The sequence below is a fragment of the Archocentrus centrarchus genome, chromosome 19 (genome assembly GCF_007364275.1).
Source record: "Archocentrus centrarchus isolate MPI-CPG fArcCen1 chromosome 19, fArcCen1, whole genome shotgun sequence".
NCBI classification, from domain to species: domain Eukaryota; kingdom Metazoa; phylum Chordata; class Actinopteri; order Cichliformes; family Cichlidae; genus Archocentrus; species Archocentrus centrarchus.
The window spans coordinates 20,704,275-20,722,069 of record NC_044364.1 but is presented as its reverse complement, the minus strand read 5'-3'; the positions used below and the strand labels follow the sequence as shown (position 1 = coordinate 20,722,069).

At 41.9% G+C, this 17,795-nt stretch overlaps 2 protein-coding genes across 2 annotated transcripts in view; both read left to right on the top strand.

Annotated features, from left to right (window-relative positions):
- The first annotated feature begins 6,812 nt into the window (after nt 1–6,812).
- LOC115798522 (nuclear factor 7, brain-like) lies at nt 6,813–9,136 on the top strand. The gene is made up of 2 exons (XM_030755391.1): nt 6,813–8,276; nt 8,972–9,136. Exon 1 carries the CDS (start codon nt 6,861–6,863, stop codon nt 8,262–8,264), a length of 1,404 nt encoding a protein of 467 aa, XP_030611251.1. The 5' UTR covers nt 6,813–6,860; the 3' UTR covers nt 8,265–8,276; nt 8,972–9,136.
- A 2,382-nt stretch (nt 9,137–11,518) lies between these two features.
- Nucleotides 11,519–17,795, top strand: part of waplb (WAPL cohesin release factor b) — a 56,516-nt gene continuing 50,239 nt past the window's right edge. Inside the window, exons 1-2 of the mRNA XM_030755303.1 lie at nt 11,519–11,839; nt 12,515–12,978. Coding sequence (XP_030611163.1) covers nt 12,537–12,978 — 442 coding nt within the window. The 5' untranslated portion in view covers nt 11,519–11,839; nt 12,515–12,536. The remainder of the gene's footprint in view (nt 11,840–12,514; nt 12,979–17,795) is intronic.

The following is a 17,795-nucleotide window of genomic DNA, read 5'->3' as shown; positions in this document are numbered from 1 at the left end:
CCTGACATAGCAACACTATCCAAGATGAAAAGATTCATAAAATTAAAAAAAAAAAGTCATCATAAGCTTATATGTTTTTCTTTTTCTTCCTTTACTAAAATGTTGCTCCCAGAATAGAAATTTCCTTATTCCGCAATAAGGAAACATATTGTTTCCAGTGCAAATATATAAATGTAGTCCGTATTGGTTCTGAATGATTGCGTTTCTGCTTTTATTTTGAAGGCAGAGTAAATGTGTCACAGTACTGCTGTTGGCAGCTTGATCCTGGTGCAGATTTTCAACCAATCCACTGAGATGAAGTTTTTTGTTTTTTTTTCCTTGTCTTTTGCTCTCTTTGCAAAGGATTATGGTGGATGCACAGAAAGAATAACAGGACGCTCTAAGCACAGTGGCCCTGTGCAGCAGCAGGTCAGCTGAAGGACAGCGAGCACAGAATCTGCGACGTGCTTCATTGGAGCACTCCAACATGACAGTTTCATTCAGATCTATGTGCACAGGAAACCTCATCTACTCTTATATTTCTAATATTTCTGAGGCCTAGACATCATCACTCGGATGTTTTGTGCTACTGTAAACATGCAAAGTAAACACGTATCTCACAGAAAGAAACATCATCCGGCATACCATTTCATACAAAACCAGGGGACTTCCCGGAGGCCTTAAGTGTGTGTAGGTGTTGTTTCATTTCAGTGGGGAGATGTTTCCTCGTGTGGACAGCCTCTTTGTGAGGAGGAAGAAAACAAAACAAAACAGAGAAGGACGGAGCCAGGTAAACAGGTGGGCGGACAAACGTGCAAACACACACATAGAGGTTGTGTTCACAGTCATTCGTCTAACCTAAAGTCTGCAGGGGTTTTTTTAATGACCACAAGACAAACTGCACAAATTTCCACTCATTTCACACTTCTTTAATTCACTTTTTTACTGTGCCAACAAAAGTCAGCACCAATTATCAGACTAAGATTCTTTCCTTCAGGGTGCTACCCTCTTATCCGTCTGGTTTTCTGCTTTTGTGTGAGGGATTAAAAACACACGTTGAAACTGTGAAAGATGAGCACGCTGACACACACAGCTCCACGATGAAAAATGACCTCAAACTTTTCTTCCATGTTCAAAGAGCAGGTTGACGGTTGAAATCTGCAATTCATGCTAAAAACAGTTCTCTGCATTTTATCTTTTAAAGAAATGCACCTTTTGCTCAGTGACTCAGATTTAATGCTTCATTAATAACTGAAAGCCAGGTGCTGCTCATCAAAAGCACTTATTTAACTGATCATCAGTAAGTGTGAGCACATCCATAAAAGCAGACGTTTTGGCAGTTTTGCAGGTCTGGAATGATCTTCCCCGGATCGGACATTCCAGCAAATCCATCCCAAGGTCAGATGGTGCAATGCTCAGAGAAACTGCAAAAACCCCAAGAGCTCCATCTCAGAATCTACAGGCCTCAGTTAGCATGTTAGAGGTAAAAGTTCATGACAGCACAATTAGGAAAAGACTGATTAAGTATAGCTTGTTCAGAAAGGTTGCTGGAGCGACCCTCTTTTACTAAACACAATATGGGAGCACAGCTTAGGAAGCAAAGCTGCATCAGAGTAAACCACAAGACTTGCTGACAGCTGTCAGCACGGTTGTGGAGGGGTGATGATTTGGGCTTGTTTTGAAGCCACAGGACCCGGGCACCTTGCAGACACTGAGTCAGCTATGAGCTCCTCTGCATACCAAAGTATTTTAGAGTCCAATGTGAAGCCATCTGTCCCGTAGCTACAACATGGCTGAAACTGGGTCATCAACAGGACAATGATTCCAAAAAAAAAAAAAAAAAGCAAAAATGAAGGTGCTGCAATGACCCAGTCTGAGTCCAGACCTCAACCTGACTGAACTGCTGTGGTGGGAACGTCAGAGTGCTGTGCACAAATTAATGTCCACAACCTCAATGAACCAAAGTAATGTTATAGAGAAGAGTGGGCCAAAATTCCTCCACAACAATGCGAGCTGCTGATAAAGACAGGAAAACATTACTTCAAGTTGTTGCAGCTAAATGTGGTTGAATTGTTTGGTGCATTCAATGTTTCACAGGACTGCAGAGAATCCTGTGAAAACATCTTTCACATGACTTTACAACAAACTGGAACAAGGGCCAGAACTGGCCTCAGTCCTCAACCTCAAACTGGCCCTCCAAATCCTTACAGAAAAAAACAACAATCAGCAAAGGGTAACATTAAGGCACAAATAACAAGGTCCTTCAAATGAGTACAAGTGGCAAGATAAAGGCTAATTTAATAACCTTTCAGCTCGTGACCATATTTGGAGTCTGTCATTCCATGTGTGACTGTCTGCTTACTTTATCAAATTCAGTATGGCCACCCCTGTTATATAAGGAGCAATAAGCAGTTAAAGAAATTAAAGGCAACCTTGGGCCATCTCTGTAACATGGTCAGAAATTTAGAATAAAGTTTTCTGTTTGAAAAAAGTCTGCAACTCTGACAAGTTTGTACAATAAATTCTTTTTATTTGCGCTTGGATTTTTATGTTTTCCTCAATATTTTATTTGTATGGGAAGCCACTCCACATGTGTATACTCAAATAAAATGCACATCTCTACCCCCAAACACAAACTTCTAAACTGTTTGTAAGTGAGACATCAAAAAGTATCAAAATGAAGGAACAGTAGAAAAGAAGAGACATCAGGCCACAAGGGGAGGATGAAGCAGAAATCAATTATATGTAAATCCTGACATCTAGTGGCGAGAGGCAAAAATCACAGCGAAGACGTCCTGCAATGCTTTTTCTTTTCCAATAAATAAATAAATAAAGATTAAAGCAACACTTTTTATTCAGAGTTTAACATCAATTCAGTTAAACTGAGATATTGATCTGGTCAGGTAAGCAGCAGAGGGGGTTGTTAATCAGTTTCAGCAGATTTGGTTTTAATGAAATTAACAACAGGCGCACTAGAGGGGCTACAAACCCCAAAACAGCAGTGGTTTTACAGGTGGAGGCCACTCACATTTTCTCTCCTTATTTTTTCTGACTCTTTTTTTTCACTGGTTTTGCATTTGGCTAGAGTCAGTGTCACTGCTGGTAACATGAGGCCATACCAGGACCCTACAGAGGTTACACAGGTAGCCCAACTCCTCCAGGATGGTCCATGAATAGGTACCATTGCCAGAAGGTTTGCTGTGTCTATCACCACAGTCTCAAGAGCATGGAGGAGATTTCAGGAGAAAGGCAGTTACTCTAGGAGAGCTGGACAGGGCCGTAGAAGGTCCTGTGAAAGGAGGAGCAGGATGAGCACTGCCAGAGCGACAAAATGACCTCTGGCAGACATCCAGCATAATTTTTCCCCCTTCTGAGCTCTGATGTGTTTTCACAGTGTTCCTTTATTTTTTTGTGAGTAGTCTATTTCACATCCAGGTGTTGTAAAACTGATCAAAAATTCCGCTGAAAGTCTTCTGCTAAATGACAACAAAGAATAATTAAAAAAAGAAATCTTTTCTCGAGACATTGATTTTTTTTAAAATCTTCTCTTTGACTGTGCAAAGCAGTTTTGACTAAGGCCTCACATGTTTGTGTATATCTGTAAATAAGGTTGCATGAGAGAAAGAAAATGTGTTAGTAACCACTTACTGGTTGATCAGCATTCCTAGCCTCAGTTATGGCCACAGGCTGTAAATAGTGACTGAAAGCATAAATCATTTAAGAGGAGCTCGGCGTTCAGCTGGGAGGAGATCTCAGCGCAGACCCACGACATGCTGAAAAGATTATGTCTCTCAGTTGGTTTGGGAATGCCTCGGTGTCCTGGCTGTTGTTTAGTATGTTATAGTTGTTGACCCCCCCCCCCCCCCCTTTTTTTTTTTTGCCATCTCTACAATCCTTGCCAATTTTGACAGTGCAATACTTGCCAGCGGATGTTTTCAACAAAAGCATTTTCAACTTACATGCAGAAAGAACCTAATTTGTGGCCACTTCAGTTTAACAGCCACTGAAATGGCTCCAAACAAGTTTTTCTATCTCACTTTTTGTGCAGAAGCCTAGAATTCTCTGAGGATCCCAAAACCTAAATTTAATTGATCACACGTGCCTTTAATTGCATAGTTAAGCACAAAAAATATGACATTAGACCACCTAACACAAAAGGCGGGAACACAAAATCAATATTCAGATATTTTTGCTTTCATTGATAGAAGTATTAATACCAGCGGTCTAACAGTAAGCTTGTGTTTTTACAGCAAATTTGCAAAGCAGTTTGTGAAATACTTGAAATAGAGACAAAATTGAGTTTAAGGATTTGTATTGCTGGACAAGAACACCTCCCACTCCCTCTTTATAGTGTTTTTTTTTTTTTTTAAACATAGAAACTTTTGTTTTTCAGCCTGGCTGTACATGATTTGTGTGCATCCACAAAAACAAACAGATTGCATTTAAGTATTTCATACTTTTTCCATATGACCAGGCTTTTTTTTTTTTTTTAAGTTGACAGAGGAGTATTCTGTAACTTAATGTTTCTTTGTATGCAGATGATGATATATTATTTATGTGCCAGTTTCAGTCTTGTCTTTAGAAGCTTCTGTTCATTCTTAGCATACAGACTGTACTGCATACAGTCGAAGGCCACTCTGCTCTATTTTAATCTCTTAAAAGAATGAGTTGATTGGGGTGGTAAGTCATTTGGCTTCACTCATCTTTGTCTTTGTCTGTCTGCTGAATGTCAAAGGCCTAATTGTATTTAAAGAAGCCGCTGCCAGCGCTGATGCCATCTGCTGTGCCAGCTTATTCTTCAACGCTGTGTGAAGCCTGGACTCTCCAGGTGCCACTGCAAAGCTCTGCCAGGTTCTCAACAACTAGCTCCTGCTCAGGGAATTTTTGGCAACACTGTGAAGATCTGAGATCTATTTACTGTCAGAATATCACCCCCCCCCCTCCCAGTACAGTAACTTTTGGTCTGATGTCTGGCAGGAAGGCTGATGCTGGCACAGGGGCTGCAGCATGCCACACAGGGATTTCAGCCAGGCTTAGAGCTCCACAGTAACTCTTGGAGAGTTTTTTAGGGTTGTTGCCAACATGCCCTGAGTGCCCTGGAGAAACAGACAGCCACAGCAGGGTGCATCTCAACAAGTACTGGGACTGTTTCAGGTTCTGTGGCGGGAGGGCATGAAACATCCATCCAACTCTGATGTTGTCGCCCCATTTCTGTTCAAAAACAAGTTTGAAACTATTTTTCACAAAGCATTTAAATAAATCTTAGAGGGGACCAATGCTGCTCAAAATAATCAGTCTTCATCATAAGGTGGGCCTTGGTGCAGCCCCTTGGTTCATTCTCTGCCCGAAGCAAGTTGTTTTAGCTCTTTGTGCTCCTTTAAGCCAACTTTCTTTTGATTGGCTGCCTCTCATATACAGGAAGTCTGAACGGGAGGTGATCGAAGTCTGAGGTCACCATATCAGGAACGTACCCTCTCTGACATTATGAAGATCATAAAGAAAGAAACTGCCTGAAACACAGTGTTTAGAGTGCTATGAGGGATTATAATGGATGCCATTATTTGAAACTGTGACCATCTCTAATATGAGCATTCACCATTAGAGCTGTACATATGGTAGAAAATAAGGAAATACAGAATAGGTCGCATTCAATGACACATAATGGAGGTAAGACTTCAGCTTCACCGGAAAAGAAAAAGCTTGGTTGCATGTAGTTATAAATCCATGATGTAGTGCAGTGACATGTAACAGACACCATGCTGGGTGTGTACATGAGACAGGTCTGGCTTGGTGTCAAACATACCGGCTAGCCCAGTTTTTTTTTCCTCGCCCCACCTTCTTTTTGAAGTGAAGTTGACTCAGCATACCTGCAAGCTTTTTGTTCAAGCGGAAACATTTTCCACTTTAGCATCTGTTACATTGGTACAGCAAAGACAGTGACACACCACTAAACAGTGTGGTAAGCCTGAGGGGCAGGGCACTGTGGTGCAGCAGGTGAGGACAACCAGGGGAAAAATATTAGATAAAATGTGAAATAAATATGATTTTTGTGGTAAAATAAGCAAAAAAGAGTTTGCTGATGCTGTTGTTATCACCTTATTGAGGTAAAAAAACAAACAAATAAACACAACTTTACAGCATGATATCTCTTTGACTGACAGGTGTTCTGACACAGCTGGATCTGGAGCTGCTAGCTGGAGGTGGAATCACTGAACTGGACCTCTCCAGTGTGTTGATGCTTTTTGGATTATTTGTAGTGGAATTATGTGACAAATAACATAATTTGCTGTGCTTTACAGAAGAAATGAAAATATTTTGTGGTGCAGTTTTAAAGACTGGAATTCTATTATTATTATTAGTCTGTTTTTGCACTAATTAGCAGGTGTCTGTGTATTGCACTCATGAAGTTTATGCTAACCAACTCAGCACTCCAGTCTCTCATCCAAGAGAGATCTAATTTTATTTATTTATTTTTTACAAAATTAGAACATGAGCAGCTCATATGAACCACGGATTTCTGTGCATGAATTGTAGTCTGTGCATGACTAAAAGCTGAGAACACATGGGAGGTGCATGCACCTGCAGTTTCCAGAAAACAGCGTGAGAAAGGTCTCTGGACTGCTGCAGTTGCTTGCCGGAGCTCCACCCACTCTGCCTCACCTGAGAAACAGAACTATCAGGAAACACAACTTCTTGACAGTAAAGGAAAGCGTCGCCTTCACACTGACTCCAGATGCACTGAGCAGCAGCAGGAAAACTGGGAGTACTGGGATTTTACCAAATAAAACAGAAGGCTTGAAAGGAAAAATCTTTCTGAAAGCTTTGGAGGACGATTTGGGACTACCTCCTTCCTGCTTTCTGTTTTGCATGCGGAACAGAAAATGGCTTTCCATTTAGGGGAGGATTTATGCTGCCCTACCTGTCAGGACATCTTTAAGGATCCTGTCCTGCTCTTGTGTAGCCACAGCTTCTGCAGAGCCTGTCTGCAGAGCTGGTGGAAAGGCAAACAAATCAAGCAGTGTCCAGTTTGTCGGACAGTGTGCCAGTGGGACGATCCACCTTGTAACCTGGCACTGAAGAACCTTTGTGAGGCATTTTTGCAGAGTCGGAGAGCTTCATCAGGGTCTGAAGCTCTCTGCAGTCTGCACTCTGAGAAGCTCAAGCTCTTCTGTCTGGACCACAAGGAGCCTGCGTGTGTCATCTGTCGGGATGCAAAAATACACACTGACCACCAGTTCAGTCCCATTGGTGAAGTTGCGCAGGATCACAGAGAGGTGCTCCAGAAGTCCCTGAAGCCCTTACAGCAGAAGTTAAAGGTTTTTAATGAAGTTAAAGTGAACTTACATCAAGCAGCAGAGCACATTAAAGCACAGGCTCAGCAGACAGAAAGGAACCTTAGGGAGCAGTTTAAGAAGCTTCACCAGTTCCTAGAGGAAGAAGAGGAGGCCAGGTTGGCAGTTCTGTGGCAGGAAGCGGTGCAGAAGAGCCAGCTGATGAAGGAGAAGATGGAGTCTCTGAGCAGAAAGATGGCAGCTCTTTCAGGCACAGTCAGAGCCACAGAGGAGCTGCTCAGAGCTGGAGATGCGTCCTTCCTGAGGAGCTACAAAGCTACTGTGGAAAGAGTCCAGCGGTACCCCCAGCTAGATGAGCCACAGCTGGCCACAGGAGCACTGATAGATGTGGCCAAACACCTGGGCAACCTGACCTTCAACATTTGGAACAAGATGAAAGACATTGTCACCTACAGTCCTGTGATTCTGGATCCAAATTCAGCCAATCCAGAACTCATTCTGTCTGAAGATCTGACTGGTGTGAGGCGTGGAAAGAGAAGGTCTCTTCCAGAAAACCCAGAGAGGTTTGAATACTGGGATTCTGTCCTGGGCTCTGAGGGCTTTAACTCGGGAACTCACAGCTGGGACGTGGAGGTTGGAGACAACAAAGACTGGGAGGTGGGAGTGTTAGCAGAGTCTGTGTGCAGGAGAGAATTTGTGGGGTCCACAGTGTGGAGTATAGAATTCAGCAATGGTGGCTACAGAGCGTACTCCCTGACAAACAAATACACCACTCTCACAGTTCCAGAGAAGGTCAAGAAGGTCAGAGTTCATCTGGACTGGGACAAAGGGAAGCTGTCATTTTTGGAGCCTGATACCAACACACACATGCACACTTTCATGCACACATTCACTGAAAAACTGTGCCCCTACCTTTGCACCAGGAACACACAGCCTCTGAAAATAGTGCCTGTAAAAGTCTGCGTGAGCAAACACGGAGATCAGGATGAGTGAACGTCTTGTTCGGTGGGTCTTCAGCATGTAAGAACACTGTTTCACTCACCGATTAGAAACAGGAAAGGGTGCCTGTGTGGATAGATAGGAGCACCATCATGATCACACAAGTCTGACATGCATCATCATGGTTTTCATAAAGCTCAGCCTGAAATAGTTTCATAATGCCTTGTCAGAGCACATTGTTACAGTGTAAATAGCATTGCTGTTGAGGGTGAAGCGTTTCAGTTTGCACATGCTGGTGGTGGTGGGGATGGAAATGATACTGTTGGAGTGAAGAAAACTGGAGTAGAAAATCTTGGATATGATTTTCAGGCTCATACAGATGATAAGACATGACAAATGATTAAAAATGATTTTGCACTGAATAACTCTTTGCTGTGAATGGAGTATTTAAGTCTTAAGTAAACATAATAGTGGTACAAAAGTTTAAGCATCAAAATATATTTAAAGTACCTAAAGTAAAAGTACTAGTAAAAGCAGTCCTCATACAGAATAACAGACATCATATCACTGGATTAAATTTATTGATTCAGTATGTGCATCACTTTAATATTGCAGCTGCAGATGATTTTAATGACTTATATGCTGTGTAGCTTTATCTATAATAACACAGCGTAATATTTTAGTAGATTTTATATTTTAATATCTGCAAAATCAGATGTAACTAAAGTTAATCTCAGGTGTTTGTGTCTTTCAAACTACAGATGACCGTAGCTGCCAGTGACCAGAGCAATAACAGATTTTTGGTGCAGAACCGATTTCACCCAGCAGCAGCCAGCCATCTCTAGCAACCTCTCACCATTTGGTCAGGAAATACATATTTGCATTGCTGGTCTCTTGGCCTGTGTGACTGAGGCCTAAATGTACTAAGGTGCATTCCACCACTGGACAACAGCATGGGCGTGGGTGGTAGTGGGTACAAAACATATTTCCGGGGGAGCCAGTGACACCCTTTCTGGAAACACTCCTGACTACTTTCATCTGTGCAACACAGCACCAAATCCTGCAGCCTTCAAAAGGAGCAGAAGTTTGAAGCTTTTCACTTGGGGGTGTCACAATCACTGCATACTGATGACAAGACTGAAATGAACTCTATAGTATATATAGTAACAGTGAGTCACGTAACATCTTAAATAATTGTGTGTTTTTGTGCAGTTTTGGTCACCTCCTCCATGCAAGTGTATTTGGAGTTAATTAAAAAATTACTGTTTAAAATATTATATTAACATCATAGACTTATTAACTATGTGCAACTGACAAATTAAAGGAAAATCCTGTACTCTTGATCCCTATCCTGAGGGCATCCTGTGGCTCTGCGAATGCTGGGGGGTTGTTTTCTTGCCATGCTTTGGGCCACCACGTTCATTGCAAATCAGTACAAAGTTGTTTGATGTGATTATATTTCATCTGTGTTAAAACATTTTTATCCTGATGGGAGGCGTCTGTTCCAGGATGACTCTGGAACCCATATGTGTCGTTCATAAAGAGCTCAGCAAAGGGCGCGATGAAGATAATTTAATGTGAATCATATGCTATGACCTCGATCATCATCATCAAAGCACCAAATGGGGGAACGTAGTTTGGTAGAATGGAGTTTGTGCCTTCAGAAACTTGGAGAATCTAAAACCAGAAGCAATGAAGCTTCATTTGTCATCATTCTGTATGTTCTTTAAAAAGACACATGACCATCAGTGTTATGGATTTTGACATAAAATATATGAAGTGTAAATACCACGTAGTGTTCAGATTGAGTTTAAAGACATGCCTACATTTTTGCTTTCAGTTACATTTTAGTTTCAGATAGGTTTTCAGCATCTTTATTCAAAAATAATATAATATATACATAACCAAAGTAGCATTCAGCACTCCAAAATGCAAAAAGAAGGATGTAATATGTGCTGCCGCTGCATGCTCTGAGATGTACAATCAGTTTCCTACATTTTTTAATGGTGTTTGATGGGTGGATTTAAAAGAGAAGTGAGCAGCGTGCCACATTTTATCAATAAGGGGACGCTCGTCCTCAAAATGGGTGCCAAATCTTCACAGTGAATCCTCACACAGTGTGATGTTTCCATTTTAAGATGGGACATTACCTCTCCCACCCTGCGCAGGTGAGATGGTGGCATTGTTTACTTTCAGCTAACGAGAATCAGGCACCTATAAGTAAGGAGGAGACTGCTGTGGCCTCAGTTTGGCTGGTCAATACTGCTCTCTCCTGTGGGACCATGCCACAGGACACAGCACAGGATATTGAATATATCCATCCAGATCTGGGTCACGTTGGGACACAGCCAAAACTTACAGTCTGTCACATGTAACACATAACAGACATTATATCAGGGATCTGTTTACAAAAAGCAACAAAGGATGCAGAAGGTGATTGTTTTTGGCTTGTATGTGTTTTATTTAAATGCACATGTAAGAAAGGTGCCTCAGTGAGTGTATGTCTTTCTGCATTGATTTTGTTGTTTTTGTATTTAAAAGCTCATAAATTGATTTTTTTTTCTTTGAAATGTTGAGTTTTTATGGCACGACTTGTTTGGTTGGAACAAAATTTCGGCTTTAGATGTTAAACTTTGTTGTTGTATGATGATGTTCCCTTATATTGCACTTTTACTGCCTAATGAAGAGTTGAAGATTGCTTTTTCAATAAACTTTTCATGGTGTACAATCACAGCCACAGCTCTTTTTTTTTAAATTTTTATTGTGAATGCAAAGTAAAAAGTAAAGTGGTTTGCATTTTCTATGAATTACTAACAATAAGTTACTAACAATAAGTCAGTAATTCACTGGAACAGTTAGAATTTGTAACTTAGTGATTAGTGATTAAGCTTTTTCATGAACTCTTTTGACTTTATTTTTTGTACTTTTCTAGTAAACTCAACAATTATTCATGTCGCATTTACCACCTATGAAGATACATTTTGCGAGTTTACCTGAACGCAGCATTTGTAATGACAAGATTAATGAAGCCACAAGTGTGAAGTTTGAAAGTTACTTAAGGCAGTTCCGCTTCAAGAGAAAACATGGCATTTGACAAAATCTTCACTTTTACAGAAATTTAGCAAAAATAATAATTGAATAATATGCAGGCGAATGTTTCAGCTTTAAATCCACATTTTCCAACTGCTCCGTCCTCACAAAGGCGTCCACATCAGCTACTTGTATATGAAATTATTTTCACATACGCTACTGTATCCTTTTATTTTGAAATGTAGACCGCATAACTTCCAGCCACGCTGCTATCGCGGCTAGCTTGACGCCGCGGGGGAGTCCAATGGACGCTTTCGTCGGAGCCCGGAGGAGACAATCGAGTGAGATTTAACCTTAAAGCGGAGCTGATTTCGTTAGATGAGGATCTAAACCGCGCCTTTTCCTAATAGCCTGGATCTGTGGGTCGTCACATTCGGTTTCAAACTCACCGATCGGTCGTTTAGGGCGCCCGATCGGCCTTGTTTATACTGTGCGGGGCTGCTTGAATCGGGGTAGCAGGCCCGGCGCTCCTGTGCCCGTTTAACGGCCGTCCCGCGGCTGGAGCGTGTTTTGTGCGGATCGGCCCTTTAGCTCACCAAGTAAGTGAAAATTCCAAAGAACAGACCACGTTGGTTTAAAAGCAGAACATGCTCGGAGTTTCTGTGTTTGAGTTTTGGTATAACGCCATGTCACTTTTTAGTTATTGTTAGCTGTTAGCCTTGAGCTAAGTCCGCTCTGTGTTGAGCTTGCTGCTTATGCTAACGGCTAAAACTCGACCTGCCTTCATACTAACTTCAGGGACGCAGCACAGCTGTCGCCTCACAATTACACGCAAACACCACCACCTCTGTGTAACATCTACTTGTAAAATTTGATATGTTTTCAAAGTCTTTTTCTGCTAGCGGCCAATCAGTGTCAAAAGCTGCAACTGAGTACCATTAGCATATGCTAAGCTAATGTTAGCCTTGTTTTGTAGAACCAGCTGGTTGAGAAGTACTCAGGCTGGTAGCTGGCAGCTCTGCCCAACTACAATTTTTCTGTATTAATCTGGTAATAAACGAGTTATTTCTAAAAAGAGAGATCGTTTTTTCCGAATTTTTAGTTTGTCTGTAAATGCAGAGCTCCATTTTAATGTTATTGATTATGTGGTAAATCGTCATTGACTGCTCCTGATCAGGTTGTAAACCAGAGAGAACATTTTGAGAATCGCATCCATGTTCATCTCTTCTAAGATGCGCTCTTTTTTTTTTTGCTACTTGGTCCTCCTCTTTCAGAGAATATGACCCAGATGCAACAATGACATCCAGATTTGGTAAAACCTACAGCCGCAAGAGTGGAGAGGGCACGTCCAAGTTTGACGAGGTTCTTTCCACCAAGAGAGGCACTCTGAGCACCAAATGGGGCGACACCACCTACAAGGCCAAGGTAGGCTCAAAACGTGCTGGTGCACCTAAGAATGACTCAGTCCCGGAGGCGTATAAGAGGCCCCGTCTATGCGGGGACGGCTTGGATGATCCGTTTGGGTTTGACAGTGATGAGGAATCCAAACCTGTGTCGTCCCGGAGCGGGAGCAAGTCATCACCCGCCAAGCCGGCTTCGGCAGAGCCGCCCCAAGCAGAGCGGCCTGGGGTGTTTCCAGATGCAGGGAGCAGGTCCAGCTTCCAGGGAGGATCTAAGACCCAGCCAGGGGTGACGGAGGACACCCTTCGGTTCTTCAACAGCAGCAGTGCCAGCATAGGTAATACACAGTGTTTCAACTTCATCTGTTTTTTCTTTTAATCCTTTCCAAAAAGTTAAATCTTCAGTGTGTTTAAAATAACACTAAACAGGTGATGTTCACTGCGGTGCTCATTTAAATGAGTCAGTTAGAAACCTCAGGAGACGGGCATCCTAACGCCCAGTGCAAATCTGCTGCGTCACGTGTTGACCACATTAAGGTTAAAGCACTTAAACTTGGAAGAAAAGTCAATTAAAATGAATTGTTTTCTTCCAGTTGCTTCCATTTTAGTTGGCAGTCATTTCATTTTACACATCAAATCAGTTTTCCTGCTTGTACCCTCTCTCAGCCGGTCCCTGTCAGCTTGACTCGCTTTCAGCTTTCTGTGACTGCTTCTGGCCCACTGCCAGAGATGCGAGCTCACTCCCCACAGCGAGCTGTGCCCCAGCGAGCACCTCAGATGGCTCAGAGGGCTGTTTTCACACTGACGGTACACCGAGCCACGTTGAAGTTAAACCCTGCTACACACATCTGTATTATCTGCATACAAAGGCTGGAGATTTTGACTCAGTAAATAAGACAAAAATCCTTGATTTAAAATAATGAATTTTATGAAGTGCCACGCTGACTACTGCTTCTTTCAGATTGGTATTTATATATAACTAACTAAACAAATCTATAGCATGTAACCGAATTAAAAAAACAAAAAACAAATTGAAGTTGTCCTGCTGCCTGTGTTTTAATTGGATGTTCTGAATGTGAAGTGGATAGCTGATAGCTTCTATCTCTTCCTTTTGTCAGCTCACCAAGGATTGTAACAATAGTAAGTAATGAGTACATTTTGCAGGCTTTATTACACCACAGGTACACTGAATGTGCCACTGTTGTCTCCTGTGGTAAGATGACAGGCGTTGTGGTTTTTAAACTGACTCCTGCAGGGTTTGGTTTAAGGCTGATTACTTTCCTGTTCTTGAAGGCAGCCGTCTAACTCGCGTCATTTTCCTCCTTTTACAACTTGAATGTCTTTCGGGACTTACAGAATATTGGTGAAGTTGTCATTAACAGGGATCCGATGTGAGCTGGAACACTGGATGAAGAGCCGCTTCTCTCAGGTGGCCCACGGTTCTAACACTGTGCTTTTTTAACTTAAGCACTTCATTTCTGATGTAAATAAATGATTTTAAAAATATCAACAATTGAACCAAGTGAAGCTGTCCATCACTGGTGCAGCAGTCTAAGCAGAGATGCCCAGACCTCCTTCTCCCCAACCACTGCACATAGCTCTTCCGGGGGACACTGAGATGTAATCTCTCCAGTGTGCTGGGCTTGCCCCTGGATCTCATCCAGGTAAGACACGACCGAAATGCCTCATCTAGGAGGCGTCCTGTCAGATGCCCGAACTGCTTTTTTGGCTTCTGTTGATGTGCAGGAGCAGCAGCTCTACTCTGAGGTCTTTACTGTCTAAGGGTGTGTTCACCCTATATGTGAAGTGAAGTTTTGCCTCATATTACTCACACAAATACAGTTGCGTTGGAAGCCCCCAAGTATTTGCCCCCAACTGCCAGCGAGAGGAGGGAGAGTACAACTCATAGCTGGAATCGAGTTACAGAAATGTATTTTCAGAACTTGCAGGAAGTTCTATGATTTTTTTTGTCCTCTCTTCTCCAACCGCTTTTTTTTTTTTTGGTGTCGACATAAAAGCACCACTGATGATCAGGACGTCGGTGGCATCTGGAGACTCTGCAGTCTGAGAGAAAATCCCAGCTGATGGGCTTCTGCCGCGCAGCTTTGGTGTGCTCACGCCAAATGATAAGCAAGGCTTTTGTGTAAAGCTACAAACCAACACAGACTTGCACCTCCTGGTGCAAATAGAGGAGAATACTTGTCTGTACTAGTTGAAAATATATAAACTTGCCAGAAAAATTGGCTCAATGATATTAGAAACAGTCTCAGATGAGGTTCACCTTCAGGCTGCAGCTTCTCCTGGTATCAGAGTCAGAAATGGAGACCTTTGTTGTGGCCATTTGTGGCAACATTTATAAAGAGACAGAAGGAAAAGGAAGAAAGAGAAAAGTGGGGAAAAAAATGTAGAACTCCATTAAGTTCTCAAATGATGTCACTTTGCAGTTGTGCTTTTTAAAGAAAGCGGTTCTCCCATTTGCTGCTAGAGGTGGATTATTTTTTTATTTTTTTTGGGGGTGGGGGGGTGGGTAATGTGGACTGGACTGCGTTTGCGTGAGTAGCGTGATGGAAACTTTGGCTGCTTGTATCCTTGATCATATTCTTTCAGTCAGTACCTGTGGCTCGTGGCCAGAGCTGAAGTTAGGACCTCAGAGAGTGGTTAATAATCAGCTGAACAAATGTAAACTGCAGTACTTTATCACGCGGGCAGCCTGCAGTGTCACGCTGAGTCAGATTGAACAATTTCTATTTTGGTAAAAGATGCAGTTTAATTTCAAACTTTAACGAGAAAGCTAGTTGGTTTATCGTGTTTAAATTTCTGCGACAGTGCGCCCAGTCATCTGGGGGCTGTGGTGCGTCATTGCTTTTAAAGGTTTTGGATGAAATAGGAAGAATTTGGGCTGATTTGTGCTGTTTTTTTTTTTTTTTTGTCCTACATAGACCCAAGTTAAGCACCAGTCTGACTGTAAGACAGACCTTTTTTTTTTTTTTTTTGGTTTGCTTTCTTGTAGGTTTTTTGAGGACTGCTCCTGCTGGGAAGTCTTAATCATTACACCCACATTTCTTATCTGTCCGTCACAGACTCTGTCTCTGTGCCGCACACTGTAAGTTCAGGGTCACCTTCTCTGACGTTGCGTTGCTGTAGGGAAGAGAATCCAACATACTGGATGCCACAAATTTGCTGCAGGTGACGGCATTTTAATAAAGGGAAGACAAGTTAGAATCAAAAATGAGCGAGCCTGGGCCCGAGCACACAGCGGGCCATCGGATTCAGGCTTCTGCCCTAAACTCATGTTAATAAAAGCTAAACTATTGAAACCGAGGCTGAAAGCGGAGCTCGACTAATGATAAACCAAACTGCAAAGATGCCCGAGCTGCTGGGCGGGGTCACCCACCTGCTCCATGTCTTCTGGCTCTAATGTGCATGCAGGCGAGACTCCACTAAACACTAGCGATGCAGAGAGAGAGAACGGGAGCGAGCAGGTTAATGAAGGTGATTAAAAAGAACCAATATTCAGAAAGCAATAACAGAAAGCTTTGCAGCAAAAATAAATGCCAGAAATTAGTCATTTTATCCAGATAATCTTCCGGTGATCCCTTTAGTCAAGAAATCTATGAACTCTGTTTTAGTTCAGCAGAGGCTGCTGCAGGATGAAGCCCAGAGTCATTCTGACTTGGTGGATGTTTCTTACTTGGTTAAAGATTAAACAGACTGCCTCTGTGCTGTTTTTTTTGTTTTTGTTTTTTTTTTTTTTTTTTTAAATGCACACAGTTCTGCAAACCCTTCAGATAGTCTCACACCCACACAGGCTGGAACACATACTGACATCAAGCCCCATCTGCCTCGCAAAGCCAAAGTACGCAAACTGCCGGCTTTGCACCTGCCTGAGGTGTCACCTCTTCAGACTCTTATTTTTATCTGCCTGGCTTTAAAGGAAAGCAAAGCAAATCAGATTCCGTCATCAAACAGCTTCTGATCAACATTTTTCAGAGTTTCTCATAGACTGCAGAACGTGTGTGTGTGTGTGTGTGTGTGTGTGTGTGTGTGTGTGTGTGTGTGGTACAGGCTGCTCCTCGCTCTGCCATCTGCCAAAGAACTGAAAGTGTGTTAATCACCAGTACATTTTTGCAACAGTGTCAGCAATAAAAACAGCACGTGATTTGAAAAACAAACCTGAGCCTTTTGGTTTCTAAAAAAAAAAAAAAAACAGAATAAGAGCTTATGTGGGATTCTGTCATTAAGACGTGACGTTTTCCACGTGCACATTCAAAAGAAAGGGGATTAGAGCGCGCTCAGAAAGGCCTGCCTCTAACCTTGTTCGTGACTGGACAAAAGACTTCACTGAAGATGTCAACGTGGTGCAAACTGTGTTCTTTTGTCTGTGGCTGGTTCAAGATTAATTTTAATAATAAAGAAGCTGCCAGCATAGATCTCGACATATAAATGCTGCGTTCGAGTTTGTCAGACGTCTCGCTGCTGTCGGCCTTTCTCTGACTCGGAGCCCTGAACTGTTTCTCTTTGTAAAAGGCCAAACTTTTTATTCTGGTTCTTGATGTTTTAATGAAGGAAATGTTAAAGCGAAACAGCTGAGAATAATGCTTAACAGGCAAGATGATGTTTTATCATTAGTGTTAGCAGCTTGTGTCATAACAGCATTCGTATAGATTTGTGTTTTACTTGAATTTTAAAATTTCTTTCAATTCACTTTAGTTTGTCGGAGGGATTTGCTGGTTTCAGTTTAGTTTTTTAATTATAGTGTTTACAGTATTAGGTAGGGATATGATTTATAAAAGTTCAGAACAGAGGTCTGATGATACAGAGTCATGTAGACATCTGAAGCCTCCTCAGGGTGTTTGTGTTGAAAAATTTGGTCTAAAGACTAAAGCTCAAGATATTTCCTGTATGCTTTTATTTTATTCGTTTTTATTTTTTTGTTTAAGATGACTAAAATGTTTCCAGTTTAGTTTTAGTTCACTGTAATAATATTGCAGCACAATAAGTGGATCCATACTCAGTTAAGCTCATCTTGACTTATATCAGGTAAAGAACAAACAATTTCATTAAAGTCATTTATGTGTTAAGTAACCGTGAATGATCTAATTGAACCAGAGTGTTTTCAGAGCACTGCGGTCACGTACAGTAATAGTTAGCCTGT

What these genes read in the sequence shown, in the direction of transcription:
- LOC115798522 (XM_030755391.1), top strand. Translation starts at nt 6,861, where the DNA reads ATGGCTTTCCATTTAGGGGAGGATTTATGCTGCCCTACCTGTCAGGAC.